Source organism: Chroicocephalus ridibundus, chromosome 9, assembly GCF_963924245.1.
Source record: "Chroicocephalus ridibundus chromosome 9, bChrRid1.1, whole genome shotgun sequence".
Classification (NCBI taxonomy): Eukaryota; Metazoa; Chordata; class Aves; order Charadriiformes; family Laridae; genus Chroicocephalus; species Chroicocephalus ridibundus.
The window spans coordinates 3,982,098-3,999,691 of NC_086292.1; the positions used below are offsets into that span (position 1 = coordinate 3,982,098).

The 17,594-nt window shown below is 54.6% G+C and overlaps 1 protein-coding gene across 2 annotated transcripts; it reads right to left on the minus strand.

The window, feature by feature from the left end:
• Positions 1 to 4,085: 4,085 nt before the first annotated feature.
• LOC134520701 (protein Wnt-11b-like) lies at positions 4,086 to 15,272 on the minus strand. Of its 2 annotated transcripts, none has more exons than XM_063346430.1 (5): positions 15,067 to 15,272; positions 7,702 to 7,937; positions 6,836 to 7,113; positions 5,911 to 6,203; positions 4,086 to 5,133 (listed from the first exon to the last, which is right to left on the minus strand). In XM_063346430.1, the coding sequence occupies exons 1-5, from the start codon at positions 15,270 to 15,272 to the stop codon at positions 4,959 to 4,961; spliced, it is 1,188 nt and encodes a 395-aa protein (XP_063202500.1). In that variant the 3' UTR covers positions 4,086 to 4,958. The 2 variants fall into 2 exon arrangements, with proteins under 2 accessions (XP_063202500.1, XP_063202501.1); XM_063346431.1 differs by lacking the exon at positions 15,067 to 15,272 and adding an exon at positions 8,086 to 8,672.
• Positions 15,273 to 17,594: the final 2,322 nt, after the last annotated feature.

The following is a 17,594-nucleotide window of genomic DNA, read 5'->3' on the forward strand; positions in this document are numbered from 1 at the left end:
TAAGGTGGCTCACAAGCCCACATCGGCTTCTGCTCTGGAGAGGAGACTGTTCTGTAGCTCCCTCCCTGCTTTAGCTCACTTTCTGATGGACCTTGGAGGCAGTGTCCCCAGGGATGCCGAAAGGGAAGATGCTACTATTTAGTGACTCAACAAGGTGGCCACGGCCCCTTCTCTGCACCGGCAGAAAGGCAAATAGAAAAGTCCACCGTGAGCAGCCTCCAGGATGCTGCCCACACTGAACGTGGATGAACTGAAGCATGCGAGAGGGAGAAATACAGGCTGGTGACGGGAGACCGGGGTGCTCAGAAATGCAGCCACCCCGCTCCTCCTGGCCCCTGCGGACATGACAGGGATACCACAAACTTGCAATATCTGGGACTTTTCTACTCTGATTCAGCAGCTTGCTGAAATACGGGGTTCAGAGCTGGAAGGGATGCCAGATGGAGGTCTGCTTCCCCTCTGGACCTCACACAGCCATCGCCGCAGCTGCCCTTCAAGCTACGCCCAAGGGCCCTCAGCCTGCAACCTAGTTCCCCTCTGGTCTTATGGCTGTTACTCACCTATGTTGATTTGTCCCTATCCCTCAGCTGAAGATCCCCGTAAGGACAATCCCTGTTATTATTTGTCATCCTTTGGACATTATGGTGTTGCTGAGCACCCCAGAAATAAAGGAGAACAGAGATGCAAGGGTTTTTCCTTAAATACAAGCATTTACTCATGTTTGGGTCTTGCGGTGTGATGGCACCAAGCATCCCAAAGGTCAAAGCACCATCCCCCAAATATATCCAGCAGTACAGATGTTGATCGACAGCTGAGCCCCCAGAGAGCAGCCCCATCCCGTCCCTCCTCCTTGTTCTGGCTCAGCTTTCTCTGTGAAAAGCACAGGCAAAAAGCAGGTGGAGGTCCTGACCCACCATCCTCTCAGAGCTGCAATCCAGTGCCGTAGGGAAAAAATATCCCAACATGTTCTTGAACACAGAATCATTCTTCCTCCAAAATGCTTACCTGATTCCCAACAGTTTGTTGCCCTCGCTCAGATTATCCTCCTGGAATAAGTTATGCAGCATCCCTCAATGAATAAAGAAATAAAAGGAAAAAAAATAATCAAAAATCAGTCAAAAGAATCCATGAAAATCACTCTCCTTTCTCCAGACTTCATTGTCTGCACAAGTTTAACCAGCAGGAAACGATCATACTCATACCAGCATTACTCCTTTCAAGCCCAAATTAAAAATCAAGCAGTAACTGAGAGGAGGCTTTTCAGAGCAAACCCTTTGCCTGGTTCTCACCACATTTCATGTAGAAGGATGGATTTCTTCTATGCACAAGCCGTTTTCAGAGCCGACTCTCCCATGTCAGTTCACAGCACCAGAAAGTGAAAGACTTCTGCCATGGCCATGGAGAATTCAGCTCCGGGGAGTCTCATTTCCAGAGAGACAGATAAACAAAAAGCCACAAGACATCGGGAAAAATGGCTAATGACAGGGAAGTCAAAGAGGTAGATCTGTCACATTAGCAGTGAGCCCTGCGAGGGTTCGTGAAGCAGAGGGTAATGACAGCAGCCTACCACAGTCTGGAGAGGACCGATTGTGAAAGCGGGGCAAAACGCACGCGTGAGGAAGTGTCTGAAGGGCTGCAAAGCCGCAATTGTTACAGAGATGCTCTCGATTTCAGGGACGCTGCTACTGTCCTTGCCCAGGTTTATTCAGGTCCTGAAGGGCTTTCTGCCGGAGCTGGAGATGTTTGGGGTGGAAGAAAAGGTGTAGAGGATTAGAGAAAAGCCTTCTTGTACCGATTTCTCTGGCAGAAGGTTGCATTGACTGGTGCTGGAACTCACCAGAGGGTGACGTCAGGGTCCAAGTTTTCCCATCTTTTTACCTCAGAGGGTGCTTGTTGCTAGCCTGGGCTGTGTGAAGGGTCTCCATATTCCCCTGGTACCTTCCTGCTGGCTTTTCTGTCCAAGCAGGGTTAGAGAGAAAAAATGCATCCAGTCAGATGGATCCCCTCAACCCTTGGGGCCAAGCGCAGAGTTTTTTCCCCTCTGGATCCATCATCTGATGCCGACCGTCTTGCTCTGGTTCTTGGTCCCTAGGAGGCTTTTCCAGCCCAGCAGATGTCACAAGCCTGGTAAACCCAGGTGTGGGCCCAGATTACAACGGCTCCTGCTCAAAGCATTGTCACTTAACTGTCACCTCCCTGCCATCGTCCTTCCTGCCAGCCTGACCCTTTGCACCCTTTGAGTGATTACAGTGCTTTCCGATTTCCTGCAGGACACAAACAGAGCCCAAGGTCCTCGCTGCTGATTGACCCCTCCAGTCCTTTCCCAGCTCTTCCCTGTTGGGCTTGCAGTCAAGATGCAAGGAGCGAGAGGAGGAGGAGAGGACTCTGCATATTCAGCACTTGACCCTGCCTTTTCCCAGGCAGAAATTCAAATGGGACCTCTCTAGGAGGGGATCACGACATCTCCCCGGGGCACTCCTAGCTATTGTGGCTCCTCTCCTCTACCCCAGGCTATGTGTGTTTGTAGTTACCAAATGCAAATCACATTTCCCACCCTCCTGGCTGAATCTCTCAACTCCGCAAGATCCTTCCCCTGTTTTTTTTCTCACCAGCTCGTTTTGCAACGCTCTGCCGAGTTCACAGCCCCTCCCGGTTTCACCTCCCTCTGATCTGGCGATGCAACAGGGAGGTGGCTATAGGGAAGGTATTTAAGCAATCCTCCTAATTAAGTACCTGCATCACCTCTCCCTTAGCCCGGCTCTGGACACAGAAACTGCAGCTATTTTGCAGCCTGGCAGCTGAAGACTCCCTTTTCTGAGGAATGCCGGTGACTAACCCTTAATTGCATTTTAAAAGAAAAACTCAAGATAGCTTTTTGGCCTTCTGCAGCTGTGACGGAAGCCTCGCAGCTGTGGCTTTACTGTCACTCTGGGAAGGCTAGATGTCAGCAGCCAGATCAAGTCAATGGCACATTAACAACTGATAATGATAGTTAACTCACTTGGTTAACTATGTGAGCGTATGCTTCACCCCTGAGCATTTCAACTTCCAGCTCCCAGGCTTGTCTGAAGCCACCTTTGACTCCCGGCTCTTATTCAGTGTTAATACAGAAACCTGGAGCACATTAAGTGGAAGGGACGGTTTACAATAAAAGCTCATGAATTGATTCCGTGACCCAGCAGAGGCTATTAAAAATGATTGAATGAATATGGAAATGAGTAATCGTACAGCTGGACTCGGGGCTGAACGCGGCCAACTCCATTCAGTGCAAACCACAAACAAAGCAAGGCGCACGCAAAGCTGCCAGAGTCTCTAGGTCATGCTGTAAGCTGCAGGAATTTGCCCTAGGATTTCCATCACATCTACCTGCCCTCCTTGTGCTGTGGGTTCTCCTCAGGACCTGTGTACTTAGACCCATCCTTTCTCTCCAAAGGCTGCATGACCAGGAACCTCTTATCCTATGCAAGCGCTTGGCCAGCTTCCGTGCTAGGGAAAATGGAGGCCATCAGAGCCCCCATCCCTGGCTCTTTACTTCTTGCTGTTCGCACATGCATGCTTGGCTAGTCCAGGCAACATTCACGAGGATCAGAAAATAATCCCGGACTGCCTCGGTTTCCAGCCACCAGCGCTGAATCCCAGGAAGCTGGATTCCTTGCTGGCTGGTCCGAGTCCCAAGGAAGCAGGCAACGGAAACCTTCCAATACATTTTCCATATGTGCACGGTAGCTGAGGCTGACAGATATCTGTAATTAAAGGCAAACCTGGGCCAATAGGCAGCAGAAAGAGTTAAAACTGAACCAGTCTCCTGCTGCGTGTAAGGGTACAGACGTGGGGCTTTATGGTCTCCTTACAGCCTTGCTTTCTCATGTGGACAGCTGAGAAGGAGATGGAGGAAGGAGGTTGTCCTAGGAAACATGTCACAGAGAGGTACGGTATAATACATTTATTTAAAAAACGCACACCAGAATCCCACTTACATTAAGCATAGAGACTAAAGGTTCATTCTTATTTCTCAAGGGCCCTAAAGTCATGTCGTCTCTCCAGGCCAGAGTGCCAGCACACCTGGTATTAAGGGAGTGGAAGGAATGGGCTGAAGACCTTAGTGATCTAGAAGAAGGGGCAGGAAGGACAAGCTACGGGTATGCCACACGTTGAGTGGGCTTCCACCTCCAACACAAGCCCAGAGGGCAGAAGCTACAGTGCTGCCGTGGCTGCCCTGTTAATACAAGGCTTCTAGGTGAGGTTTTGCCACGCTGCCCTGTTTCGGCAGCCTCTGGGACCACTCCTGTCCCCATGTCTGTGTGCCACAATCAGTGAGAGCAGCGGCAATCTCCATGCAGCTCGTGGGGAGGATTAACCAGTTCTGCCTGTGTCCAAGCCTGGTCTTCATTTCAGATGCTGAAAAAGGCACTGGACCAGTGGACGAACCCCTGAGGAGAAACATTCAGTGGTGTTGGGTGAACCCCCAGCAGAAACGTGTCCCCAGAGGAGGTGCCCATGACCCCCTTGCCCTGCAGCCTTCTCCCAATGGGCAACTCTCTCCCTCCTCCCCATCCATCACTCCTGGCTTTCAGGCCACTGTCAGAAACCTCCTGCGAAGAGACAATGGCAGCCCAGGGTCCCCATTCACCCCGGGAGAAAAGGGCCTGTGTATGCAGAGTGATAAATGGTTTGTCCCCAGCTGGAGATAGAGGGCTGGACACTCCTGATCAGCTGCAGGAGAGCAGCCCTTTGTCTTGCTCTGGAGAGATGGAGCAGAGGTTGGCCTCTGGTCTTAGGCTTCCCGGCATCTCTCAGTTTGAGGTCTTCCATGGTAATGCGAGAGTCCCGGCTTCCCGCATAGCCCCCTTCTTGCCGTAGCTGAGAGCATCCCTTGTGGTTGGCATTCGGTCTCCAGCTATGCCCTGGAGGGTGGTACCAGCACAGGAGTCCTCCTGCCTGCCGTGACGCCTCTGGCGTTATTTACAGACGTATCTCTCCACCTTCCGCTGACACTTCTTGCACACCACATAGCAGCACCAGTGATACTTGCAGTGACACCGCTCCACCACCTCCTCCGTGTAGGCATTGTAGCCGCGGCCACAGCACATTAGGTTGCAACTGTCGCTGCCCACGGAGGTCTTGTTGCACTGCCTGCAGAGGGGGAGGCACAAGTGGGAGCTGAGGGAGCCTACCTGACCGCCCCACGGTGGTGGTGTCAACCACAGCTATCTGCCCTGGCCTCCTCACAGAGCTTACGTGCCCGTAAGCAGGAGCCAGCAAGGTGCAGGCGTCTGCTTGCAAACTGGAGTTGATGTCACCTCGTGTTACTGTGACAGTGGCTGAGGTTGGGCACACTAATCATGCTGCTGGCAGGAACTTCCCATGGAGAAGGGCGGGAGGATGGCTAGGACCAGGAACTTCTACTGCTAAATCGAACAGGGGTTGCAAGTCGCAGCCCTGAGGCAGCCCTGGCTCAGCCTTCAAAAGAGGCTTCCCCATCCCTCTAAAAACTCCCTTCCACCCCGCAATCGCTCCAGAAAGGAGGCATCTGGGAAGCACCGCAGACTCCAAGGGCTGCGGAACTGTTCTGTTACTGGCAGGCAGCACGCACAGGCTTGCAGGGAGGGGTGGCATTTCCCTTTCTGAGTCCTCACTGGATGGATCCTGTCCTGGAGAGTGGAGCTGACGGACTCTCAGTGAGGGCTGCCCCTGGCCTTTACACCTGCATAGCTCTGTAAGAACGACATCTGCCTTCCTGCCCTTGGGACTTTAAGATGCAAAGATTGCGCAGCAATCCCTGTGGGATCCCCATCTAATGGGGGACTGCCCGTCCGCACCAGCTTCCCAGAGCACGCTTTCAAACCCAATGGTACAGACTCTCATGAAATGGGGGACTGAGTTGGAAATGTATTTGTGGCAGTTTCTTACCTATCCTGTGTCCCCAGAGACCCCAGGTGGAGATTTGGTGTGCAGTAGTCAGGCGAGTTGATGAGATAAACCAGATCCGTCTCTTTCACTGGCCTGACATCCATTTCTTTAGGTATCAGCTGCTTCCTGGGCCCTACAAGCCGGTGGGTCACCTTGATGGCTGCCAGGTACTTGGACTTGAGGTCAGAGGCAATTTCATCCAGGTTTGGCAGTCCCTTCCAACAGGTCTTCACTGAACAGGAGCCTGAAACACCATGGCATTTACACTTGGTATCCAGGGAGTCACTCAACACCTGCAGAGGATGGGAAACCAGATGAATTTGCTTCTGCTTTCTCCTGGTACCCACCCTACTGATTGATCTGCAAGAGCATCCATGGGAAGTCTTAAGAGATGAAAGAGCTCAGCTGCTTACTGCCACCTTTAAATGAATATAATAGGGCAATCAAGGCCTCAGCCCTGCTTCGTTCCCCTTGTGATAAGAGACTAACCCTTGGGGAACTCCCTGCTGGAGCTTGCAGTGGGGCTGGTGGCTTCCCTGGCCAACACAGAACGGCCACGTCCTCACCTGGGGAACATGAGTGTCTGAAAGCACAAAACCCGGCAGTTCTGGGCAGCCCAGCTGGAGCGGGGCAGGACGGGCCTCTGCTCCCATGAGAAGGGCGGAAAGAAATACTGGAAGTACTGGTGTGAAGTGACAAATATCTCACCCTAGTTGTGGAAAGGGTGCAGGGATGTTTGGGGAGGGGGGGAATAGCAGTGGGGGGTGTCTCTGCAAACACGCGTAACTCCATTTTAACCATTTAGTTGCCTCCTAACTTTAAGAACAGCATCCCAACAGCCTGCCCCGAGTCTAATGCCTTACATTAGGCACCTCTGCCCCCCAGGCTGCTGTAAGGAGAAATCCGTGGTGGGCACCATACCCACCTGCCGGCCCACCGCATTGTTATGCAGATTCATGGCCTTGAGCGCTTGTGTCCCCAGCTTGCTGGATTTTAAGGGACTATCAGCAAAAGCGGCGCCGAGCTGGAGGCCATAGCGCAGGTTGTCCCCGCAGCCACCCCATCTGAAGTCCGGCCCGGGGACCTCCGAGGGGACGGAGCCACAGGAGCAGAGAGGGAGCTCTCCCGAGGTGCAGGCTTGGGCGATGGAGTGCGTGACGGCGGCGGCAGCCAGCGCATAGACGAAGGCAGATTCCCGAGTTCCTGGGAAGAAGAGGGGGAGATGTCCTTCCTCCCTGCCCAGCCAAACACTCCCCTCACACATCTCACAATACAAATAAGGGCCATTTTTTTGCTTGCAACAGGATAAACCCAAGGCCCAGCATTTTTCTTGTGCTGTATTTTTAACCTGTGCCACCCGTTACATTATGCTGTCACTAGGCAGCCTGTGTCCCCCCCTCTTCCCCCTTTTTTTTGGAGCCTCTAGCAGCTGGTTTTGTTTGAAATGGAAGTTACCTGGAGATCTAAGTTGCATAGGATTAACACCAGTGTAACGGCAGCAAGTTTCTCCAAAATTGACACCCACCAACTGAACAGCAGTATATTAAATATAGAATCATAGAATGGTTTGTGTTGAAGGGACCTTAAAGATCATCTAGTTCCAACCCCCCCTGCTGTGGGCAGGGACACCTCCCACTAGACCAGGCTGCTCAAAGCCTCATCCAGCCTGGTCTTGAACACTTCATATATACTATATATCCGTATATTAAAGCTCTGCCTGAAGTGTTGCCCTCCTGGAAAGCTACGTGGGGCAGAAAGAGGATGAAACGCAGTGGATGAAGCATCCTTTACCTTTCAGCAGGTCAGGGCCGAAGCTGGGGGCACGTTGGATGGAGGAGCAGTTCCACCTCATGTCTGTGAAGGTCTTCTGGCAGACGCTCTTGGTCTGGCGAGCGGCCCGGACGATGCTGTGCATGACCTCCAGGTTCCTGCGGCACATCTGGATCTGGTCGGGCACCAGCCCGGCGAGCAGCCGGCAGTGGTGGCTCTCATTCCAGGCCACCCCGCTGCCGATCTCCGTCAGCCCGCTGCAGGGAGAGGATGGGCGTCAGCCATGGAGCGGGGAGGGGGGACACACCACAGGCGCCCCTCCGGGGACCCAGCCGGAGAGGGGGAGCCCCAAAAGGGACCGTGGGAAGGGAAGGAGGGAACACGTCCCCCGGGATGGCTACTCACAGCCACTGGATGGCCGCGGAGAGCCCCAGCTGGCAGAGCAGCGCGGCGGCGGCGGGGCGGCCCATGGCCGGGGATGGGGCCGGGGCCGCTCGGCGCCGCCGCCCCCTTTTATCGCCGCGGGCGGCGCGGTCCTTCCCCCCCCACCCCGGGGAGGGGCACAGGGGCGGTTTCGGTGCCATTCACAGCGGGTTAGGGCCGAGGCGGGGGGATGGAGAGCGGGGTACAGCTGTTGTTAGCTGCGACCACCCCCGAAACAGCACCTGGGACCATCCCCAAACCAGCACCATTTAGAGGTGACCTGCTGGAGGGGCTCTGCGCGATGGGGGAGCTGGGGGGCGTCGGGTCTGGCACGTCACCCCACAAAGTGCTCAGCTGCCACATATCCCTTCGTGTCCCCGCAAGGCGTATTGTCGCTGCGCACAACGGGCCCCGACACCGGAGCTGGGGCGTTCTCCACCTTTGGCACCTTCCAGAGAGCCACTGGATCACAAAAGAGACACCTGGCTCTGTCAGCAGGTGAGAACTCATCCACGTAACTGGCTGGCAGGAATCAGAAAGAGAGGACGTTAGTAAAGGACGGAAGGGGTTGATTGTAATTTCTTAATTTTTCCTTCTTTTCTTTGCAAGAAACTTTAAAAAAATACATTTTGACCCAGAAAGAGTGAAAGTCTCAGCCATCTGCCTCCTCCTCTGTCTCCGGAGCCCCACGAGGACAGCCAGGACTCTGCAATAACCGAGGCTCCAGATGTGTATGTGTCACTCCAGGGTGTGGACACTGGTCTCACCAGCCTGGAGAGGACCCAAAGGCTGCACTGGGACTGATGTTGGTTGAGTGTGGGGAAATCCTGCCCCTAGACACCGACTTCACAGCTTCAGCCCCAGCCCCTTTTCTTACAGACAAACCCCGTTACTGACCCATCATCTCAGGGCATCAGCAGCTTCTAGTGGGCTTCATAACTGCAGAGAAAGAGGGTGAGCAGAAGGGGACTTGTGGAAGGGCTCTTGGCACGCAGCCCGCAAGCACATTTCAAAGCAATCGGGTTAAAACAACCTCTCCCCGCTGCAGGAAGGCGCAGGGCTGCAGCGCAAGGGCTCCCTCCGCCGCGCTCCGCTCTACAGCCCTGCCCACGCAAACTTGAGAAACAGCCCTAAAACTGACTGCGCCCATTCGAAAACATGTGGCCAGAGCAGGATCTGACTCAGCATGGGGCTGTCTTTAGCTTGTCAGCGCTGAAACTCCCAGGCCGTAGTTGGCATTGGGCTTTCTGTTGCCTTCAGCACCCCAAAGTGCAGGAGGGACGGCTAAAGGACTTTGCCTTGACTCTGTCGCTGGGCTTTCTGGATCAGGACTGATGTGTACTGCTAATTGCAGGCTCCTGAAAACAGCATAACCAGGTTTCACAGCAATTTGCCTCTCCAGGCCAAGAAAATGAGCTTAAAAGTCCACTGTCTGTCTCACAGACAGCCTGGAAGGGAGGGAGTTTGCCTGGTGCTGTGGGCAAACTGGTGTGTCCGTGAGCTGGGCACCGGGCATGGGTATCAATGAGCTGCAGAAGCGCCGGTTTCATTGCAGGAACCGGATTACAGCTGGCAGAAACGATGCAGCTGGGGAAACGGTGCCTGCTTGGAGAGGAGCTGGTTTGGTGTGACATTTCCACGGCTTGCGCGCGCTTGTCACAAGGCGTATTTCTCTGAATCTTTCCCTTCTGTAAGCGGAAAACCAAAAGCGCAACCTTGCCGCTGTGAAGGCCTGCAGGAACCAGGTAGGCTGATGTTTTGCCACAGTGGGAGGTGACATTTGAGAGACAAGTCCAGCTGACACCCGCTTCTTTTGGAAAGAGTCACAGGTTGAAGACCTCTGCTTTGGGCTTTCGCTTTCTCCCTCACTATGCAACTTCCCTTCCCACTGGAAGGTGGTTTCCCTTTACAGGACGTAACTGGGTGGCTAGTTGGCATCCCCCCCGTGACCTCCCTTTGACTTGCTATCATGTGCACTAAAACTAGGACACGCAGCTTGAATTGATGACCTTCCCGAACTACTCCCTTGGGATGAAAAGGCCAAGGTACATTGTGCCGGAGCAATGGCCCATGAGGAAGGGACCTGCTAGGAAAGCACCGAGGTCACTCCCAAATCCCAAGCGGAGTTACAAGGGGCTTAATTAAAGGACAGAGAAAAGAGACGCTGTATTCAGTGTCCCTGGAATTGGCTGGCTCTGATCCCATTAACCTTCCTCTCCCTGACGCCTGTGAACTGACACCAAAGGCCTCCAAAGTTACAGCAAGCTCTTGGCAGCTGAGGAATGATTTTTCAGCAGGATTAGCAAAGATACAGGATAAAAGCAAATTTGCTGAGCTGCTCGTTGGGGCGCGCAGCTCCGATGTCTCTGCAGAGGGCATGCGAAGGCCAGCAAGCGCCATCCATGGATTTCTGCTTCGGGGCGGTCTGAGCAGGAAGCCTGCCCTGCTCTGGACATCCCGCTGGCTGCATTGCCACTGGGGGAACATCGGCACTGTTGGGCTGGGACTCTCTGGTTTAGGGCAAGAGGAGCCTTTTCTCAGGGCAACCAGTACTTAGAACATTGTCCCTGAGTATTTCAGGGTGGGAAATGCTTTCCCGGCTGCAGAAAGCAGAGTCCCTATTGGAGAGGACAAAGGATAACCCAAATCTATATTCCCTAAACACCAAACCCCGTGTTTTGGTTTCTGCCTCTAAAATGAGGACTAAGCTGATGAAAATAACAACAATCTGCCTATTTTTATGGGATAAGATGAAAGACGACGGTAGCAGTGAGCGCACCCTCTCCTGTAGCACATGCTGCTCCCAATCCCTGCAGACCAAGCATCGGGTACAACAGAGTCCTCCAGCAGCTGTGGGACGTCAGGGCAGGTCCTGCCCCTCTGCTGCCCTCTCCAGCCCCAATTATTGCCCCACCGAGGAAGACGTAAGGGCAATCAGACACTAGCTAGCGGGGCCTGTGACCCCCAGCTGTGGGATGGGTGACTCACAGCCTGCAGGGAGGTGGAGCAGAGGCATCTGGGCAGACTTCATCCATCCGCAGGGGCGATGCGATCTGCTCGGCAATGCACCCACCTCCACGAGAAGGATGTTCTGCGGGAGCTGACTCGCCTGGGAAAGCCTGCCAGGAGGAGATGAAGGAGCACTGGGACATGCCGTGCTGTTTCCACCTGGGCAGTCCCTAGAGCATCTTTTACTTTCTGGGCTTCCTTATGGTCCCAGACACAATTCAAGCAACCTGACCACAATGCAATTCACTTTTTCCTCAGTTTTCTGCAAGCCCTCAGATTTTCAACCCAACTCAGCTGCTCCCTCCTCAGCCCAAAGTCTCCTCCAGCATCCCCGCTATTTAAGGAAGCTGCTGTTTTCCTCCAGTGGTACCTGGGTCCTGGTGTCCCGTGTAAGATCAAACTCTCTCTGGGCCATTTGTTCCAATCCCAGGTGACGTGGCAGAGACGAACCTGATCTCTGAACCTGGTCCGCTTCTAGCGAGGGCTCTGCAATGACAGCTAGTCCCTGTTAAGTCCCTGGCGTGATGGATTTTCTTTATTCACTTCACAGGACCTTGAGGGCCGAGGTAGAAAAGCCCCATCAAGCGGCACCCGCTGTTGGGGCCAGGTGCTGGTGTTGTGGGGGTCAGAGTGACAGCACCCTGGGGTGCCTGGGGCCCAGCCATGTGACCAACAGCTTCGTGCTGTGAGACTCCCTGGGGCCTGGGGTAAAGCTGGGGTCCTTTGCCATGAAGTTATTTGTCACGCCTGGTGAGACCGAAGTCAGACGGGTCTCACCACAGTGACATGGTTCAGCTTTCACCTTTCTTGACTCAGCTCAGTCCTGCTGGTACTCACTGCGTTCTGGAAGTCCCTGATATTTCTTTGACATCCCACCTTCCCAAGCATGGTTTTTGCCTGGCTTTTACTTAGACCTGCAATAAGATATGGAGTCCACACTTCTCCCTCGTGCTAGCCCAAGTGCGCCTTTCACTCTAACCCCGAGGATGTTGATGTTATGAAATCATAGTCTCTGTAAGTTCCCTTTTCAGCCCTGGGGAATGGGGAAATGCCTTGGGCGCCGAGGGGGACATTGCGGAGAAATCCGAACAGCTTCTGGAGGGATTAGGAATTTTCTAACCAGGAAAAGCAGCTGCTTTTATCAGTGTTGGGAGGTGCCTGGGTGCTTTTCTGGGCATCATGTGCTCAGCGGGCAGAGGGAGGGCAGTGGTTCACCAAGCACATGCAAGGCAGGAGTTGCCAAGCGAAGGCAATCCCGTGTGCAGGGCACGTCTGACCAGACACCTCCTTCTTCACACTCCAGCCAGAGGGACGCAGGGGCTCCAGTGGCTTCCAGTCCCTCCCAGTTACAGTCACTGCCCTGGACTCCTTTGCAGCAGGTGTCCCGCATCCAGCCTGCCTGCAAGAGCTGCTGAACTTGTTGTTGCTCCGAAGTGTCCCAGTACCACATCTCTGCTGGGGGATGAGGAGGTTTCAGTGGGAACGCAGGCTCTGCCGGAGATGCTAATCCCTCTGGCGTGATTCCTAACGTTTATCAGCTGCCTGGAACAGCCCCATGCTGCCCGAGAAGAAGCGACCATCAGCACAACCGGACCCTGCTTCAGGGTTTCAGACAGGAGGTTGGGGAAGGTCAGCAGTCCCCTAATCTCCCCTGAGCGAGACACAAAGGTGGGCAAAGTGCAAGGCCACCTCTGCACAGCTGGGGAGGGAGGAAGGTCTGGCGTGGCTATCTAGGCAAAGCTGCTTTCCAGCTGGGTGGCCCCAGCACATACTAATGCCTGGGGATGTTCCCCCCAGGGCAGGACTTTGCATTCCCCACTGTTAAACACAGAATCATAGAATGTGTTGGGTTGGAAGGGACCTTTAAAGTCCATCTAGTCCAACCCCCCTGCAGGGAGCAGGGACATCTTCAACTAGAGCAGGTTGCTCAGAGCCTCATCCAGCCTGGCCTTGAATGTCTCCAGGGATGGGGCCTCCACCCCCTCTCTGGGCAACCTGGGCCAGTGTCTCACCACCCTCAGTGTAAAGAACTTCTTCCTCATGTCTGATCTAAACCTGCCCTGCTCTAGTTTAAAGCCATTGCCCCTCGTCCTATGGCTACATGCCCTTGCAAACAGCCCCTCCCCAGCTTTCTTGTAGCCCCCTTTAGGGACTGGCAGGGGCTCTAAGGTCTCCCCAGAGCCTTCTCCAGGCTGAGCCCCCCCAGCTCTCTCAGCCTGTCCTCACAGCAGAGGGGCTCCAGCCCTTGGATCATCTCGGTGGCCCTCTTCTGGCACCCCTCCAACAGGTCCATGTCCTTCTTGTGCTGACATCCCCCTCCTTGCTCTGTCGGTGCTGGGGCATTCACACCACCAGCACCTGCTATGGCTGGTGCAGGCTGAGTTTCAGGAGATGGACATCAGGGACACCTGACCACCTGTGTGGGACATGGAGCACCATCCTGCCATTGCCTGAGCTGTTCCATCCAACGGCTGAGTGGGGTTAGAGCTTCCAAACCAAAATGGATCCACCCCTGACACAAGGCTGACCCCTTCTCTGCTCTGTGTGGTGTCAGGCCCAGAAAGGAGAGGGGATGTTGCCACCTTCTGGCCAGAGGTTTTGCTTTTAAGGGCCACCATCTCCCCTTCCGGTCCCTGGAGAACCTGCTTTCACCGTGCCCCTGCCTGCCGTGGGGGTGCTGGCAACTCCCACATTGCAGCAAGGCACTTTTTCCCCCCTATTAACCATATTGCTTTCAGGCAAACTCCTCAAGGTGCGGAGTCTTAGTCTGGGAGCTGGAGGATCTTGGGTGGGTTGCCCATAGCCAGTACATACTTGGGGTGGGATGGCAGCTGGGAAGGCGAGAGCACCTGGGATCCCTGGGGTTTTAGGAAAAACCATGAGCAACAGTCAGGAAAAGATGCTGGAGAGCAGGAATGCCGGGAGGACACATGGGAGGGCGGTCTGGCAGGTGGAGGCATCTCTGAGCTTCGCAGGTGCTGGGAGCCGTGACCAGTGCTGGGGCAGAGGGGCTTAGTACCACCCCATCCCCTTCTTTTGGGATGCGCGGTCTCCACGAGAGCTGGACAAGGGCACGAGAAGCCAGTGCCAGCATAGGAACAGTGTCCAGCTGCTTCTGACGTCAATCTCCTGCTTGAGCCAGCTCTCTCCTACGAAAGGTGATTTTTACCAATCCCTCTTCACAGAAAAGTTTTGCAATGACTGAGTATGGGGAGGGGGGGGTGGAAAGCAGCTTCCTTTTAAAGCAAAAGCAGTCCTTCATTTGATGGCAATTCCTCTTAGCTCAATCCTTGAAACAACCATAGTGTAAGTGCTAAAAATATCCCTTCCCCTTCCATGTCAGGCTCTCTTTTGGGGAAGGAGGAAGGGGATTCCCAGCCCAGGAGAAAGGCTTCCCTTCCCCAGCCGGAGAGCCACCGTGGGGAGAAAGTGCAGCCGCGCTGCTGGGGCTTCGTCTGCAGGCACTGAGCAGAGGGAAAGGCCAGAGGAGTGGGGACGAACATTGGAAAGTGTCACCCCTGCAACTGCCTGCCTGATGTTGGCTGCCCTGGGGACTCAGGCAGGAGGGGAAAGCTCAAGGAGGAGCTCACAGGAGGTGAGGAGAAGACCTGCTGCTGGGTCAGGACTTACCCACACACAGAGCTTGCTCCTGGGATTAAGCTAATTCCTGGAGGAACATCAAATAGTTATCCTGGATGGCGAAAGGTTTGTGTGTCCCACTATCAGGACTCGGTCAGGGGCCAAAGCAAACTCCCATGAATGGGTTGTGACCTGCGTAAGCACATGGGGACCCCTCCTCATGTTCCATCCCAGCTTGCAATGACTTGTGGCTTCCAGGTTCAGGAGAGGCAGCTTCATACGAGGACCTTCCAGGGCTTCCCCTGCCGTCAGCATGCCCCGTGTCCCCTCAAGCCCCTGGTAACCTCGGTGCTCCCCCACCCCACGCTCACCTACCAACCGACCGCGTGAGGAGCCACATCCTTTTGCCTGGGAGGCCGTGACAGCGCCGGGTTGTGGTGACGCAGGCGGTGGTGGCACGCTGTCATGTGGCACCGACGTCTTGGCGAGGAGGCAGGTCGTATGCTCCAGCCAGCTCCCGCCACATCCCAGAGGTTGTGGACGGGATCCCTGCTGCAGGTGGATGCCTGGGAGCATCCCATCCCTTCCAGAGTCTGGGGATGCTGGTGACGGCCACCCTGGGTGCCAGGTAACTGTCCTGCGGCGGAGGGCTGCTTTCCTTGAGCGAAACAGTCCTCCTTCCTCTTTCTGATGTAGTGGTGGAGTCAGTGACCTCACCACAGGACGGATACAGAGAAGCAGGCTGGGGGGACGGGGACTTGTTCCTGCCAGGACTTGTTCCTGCTGGCCGATCTCCTCCAGAGCCGCTTATGTGCTGCCTTCCAGCTTCACTGGCCCCGTGGCTTCCCCTCCTCACCACGGGGCTGCTCCCACGCGTCTGCCCAGACAAGTCCCAAAGCTGGGACCAGGGATGGTGGGTCTGCACCTGCTTGTGGGTTCAAGGAGACAGAGCACCTGGTGACACTCCGTGAGCTGCTGTGACCAGGGCTGCCTGCAGCCGTGGCGGTGTCCCAGTGCAGGCAGCACACACTGAGGCAGCCCGGAGCGGGCTCTGCAGCGCGTCCCGTCCCCAGGGCACAGCTGGGCTGGGGGATCCAGCTGCAGAACATGTGTCACCATCTGCACCCCGCCCCGCACGGGCCAGCGCGGGCAAGCGATGCTGCAGAAGGCAGTACGGGCCGTTGCAAGGCAGGGGAGATGCTGGGAGCTGCGTTCCCCATCCGCTCCCTGCCACTCTCTGGCTGGAGGTCTGCGTGTTGGAGGGCCGGCAGCAGGTCCCAGCCTGGCCGGAGCCCCTCAGGGAGGAAGAAATTGCCATGAAGAACACACCCGACCTCACTAACTGGGCCAGAAGTAGCTGCCGGGGGGGTTTTTTGTTGAGTCACGCGGAAGGTGCTGTGGCAGTGAGTGATAATGGAAAGCAGCGGTGGCACAGCTCTACCAACGGGAGGGACAGGCGGCCTGATGTCCGGAGGTGACACATGGGGATGAGCCACTGCCAGCAGCCTCCTGCCCCATCCTAAAGCTGCAGAGCAAATGCCACATGAGCTAGGAGAACGCAAAAGCCACCCGGCCATGGGGAGCCAGGCTATGGTAAAGGGACAGGGGTTTATGAGATCAACCTCGTTTAGGAACGCGTATTGCAGCAATAGCTGCAAAGAATAAAAGAAATGGTGTTTTCAGCAGTCGGCCTGCGCCTGTCTGCGCGCTGGACTCACCTGAGCTCTTCTGCGGGGTGAAACCCAGGGCAGGAGCTGCTGGGCAGGGGGAGGAAAACAGCATTTTCTGCCACGATGGCTTCACCCCTCGCAACAGCCTAAAGCAGGTTGTCTCGCGTCATCTGGTAACGGAGTTGGGGGGATTTAGAACCCCCGCTCCGTCTAGATGCAGGATGAGCTCTCCCCGCTCTGCCGGGCAGGGGCAGCTCAAGGAACGCTATCTGCCAGCCAGCCACCAGGAAATTCTTCAGCTCTGGAAGCTCTCATCTCTATGGAGAGAAAGGGAAAAAGGAAGAAAAAAAAAAAAAAAGAAAAAACAAAAAAAAAAGAAGTCCTCTAATTCAAGTTAGTTGCAGACAAGGTAATTTCCACATGAGTTAGCAGAACAGCTAGTTGGAAATTTTTGATAAAAATCTATTTTTCTTTGAAAATGCAGATCCAGTGAAATGCAAAGGCTTTCCACTGGAAAGAATGAGTTTTTGCTGGATTTCTCAACTAGTTCTCTAGAAAAATTTGTAAACGGTCACAATATTTCAACCACCGCCACTCTTTTTCAGACCAAAATTTATACTCCTAGCGTCTTACAGCCTGACATGAAAACGCAACATTTTTTGGCATCGTCTCTTTATTTGTTTTGACTTCAGTATTCTACAGATCTTCTAACGCTCAGTTTGGACCAAGAAAAAGCTTGAGATGCCAAGACATCCTTGGGATAAGGAGAACTTTGTTCCTAAACTGTGGGAAGCTCAGGCTGTGGAGCGATGCGGAACATGGGACGTACCCCTCCCATGAACACCAGTCAGTACCGCAGCGGGGTTTGTCTTTACCTCGTGCTGGTTTCTGCTGGTGCGCTGGGGCAGGGTCCGGCCAGCCCGGTCACCTCGTTGTCCCCTGTGCCAGGACGAGCCCCGTGCGCTCGCCCCTTGCCCTGCTCCCGGCCAAACTGAATGTACGTCGCTTTTCCCGTCACTGGGAGAAGGGGCCATCGCCCTGGGCACTGACGTGGATTTAGTTCTTCTTGTGGTACCCTGTGAGACCACAACCTGGAATCCTGTTTCGCTTTGAATTGGGAAAGCGCACAGACATAACGTAAATATCACGTTGATCATACGATAGCCTGACAATAAAATAAAATTAACATCGATAAAATAATAACCTGACATGCCAATTCCTTGGCTGTTTCTG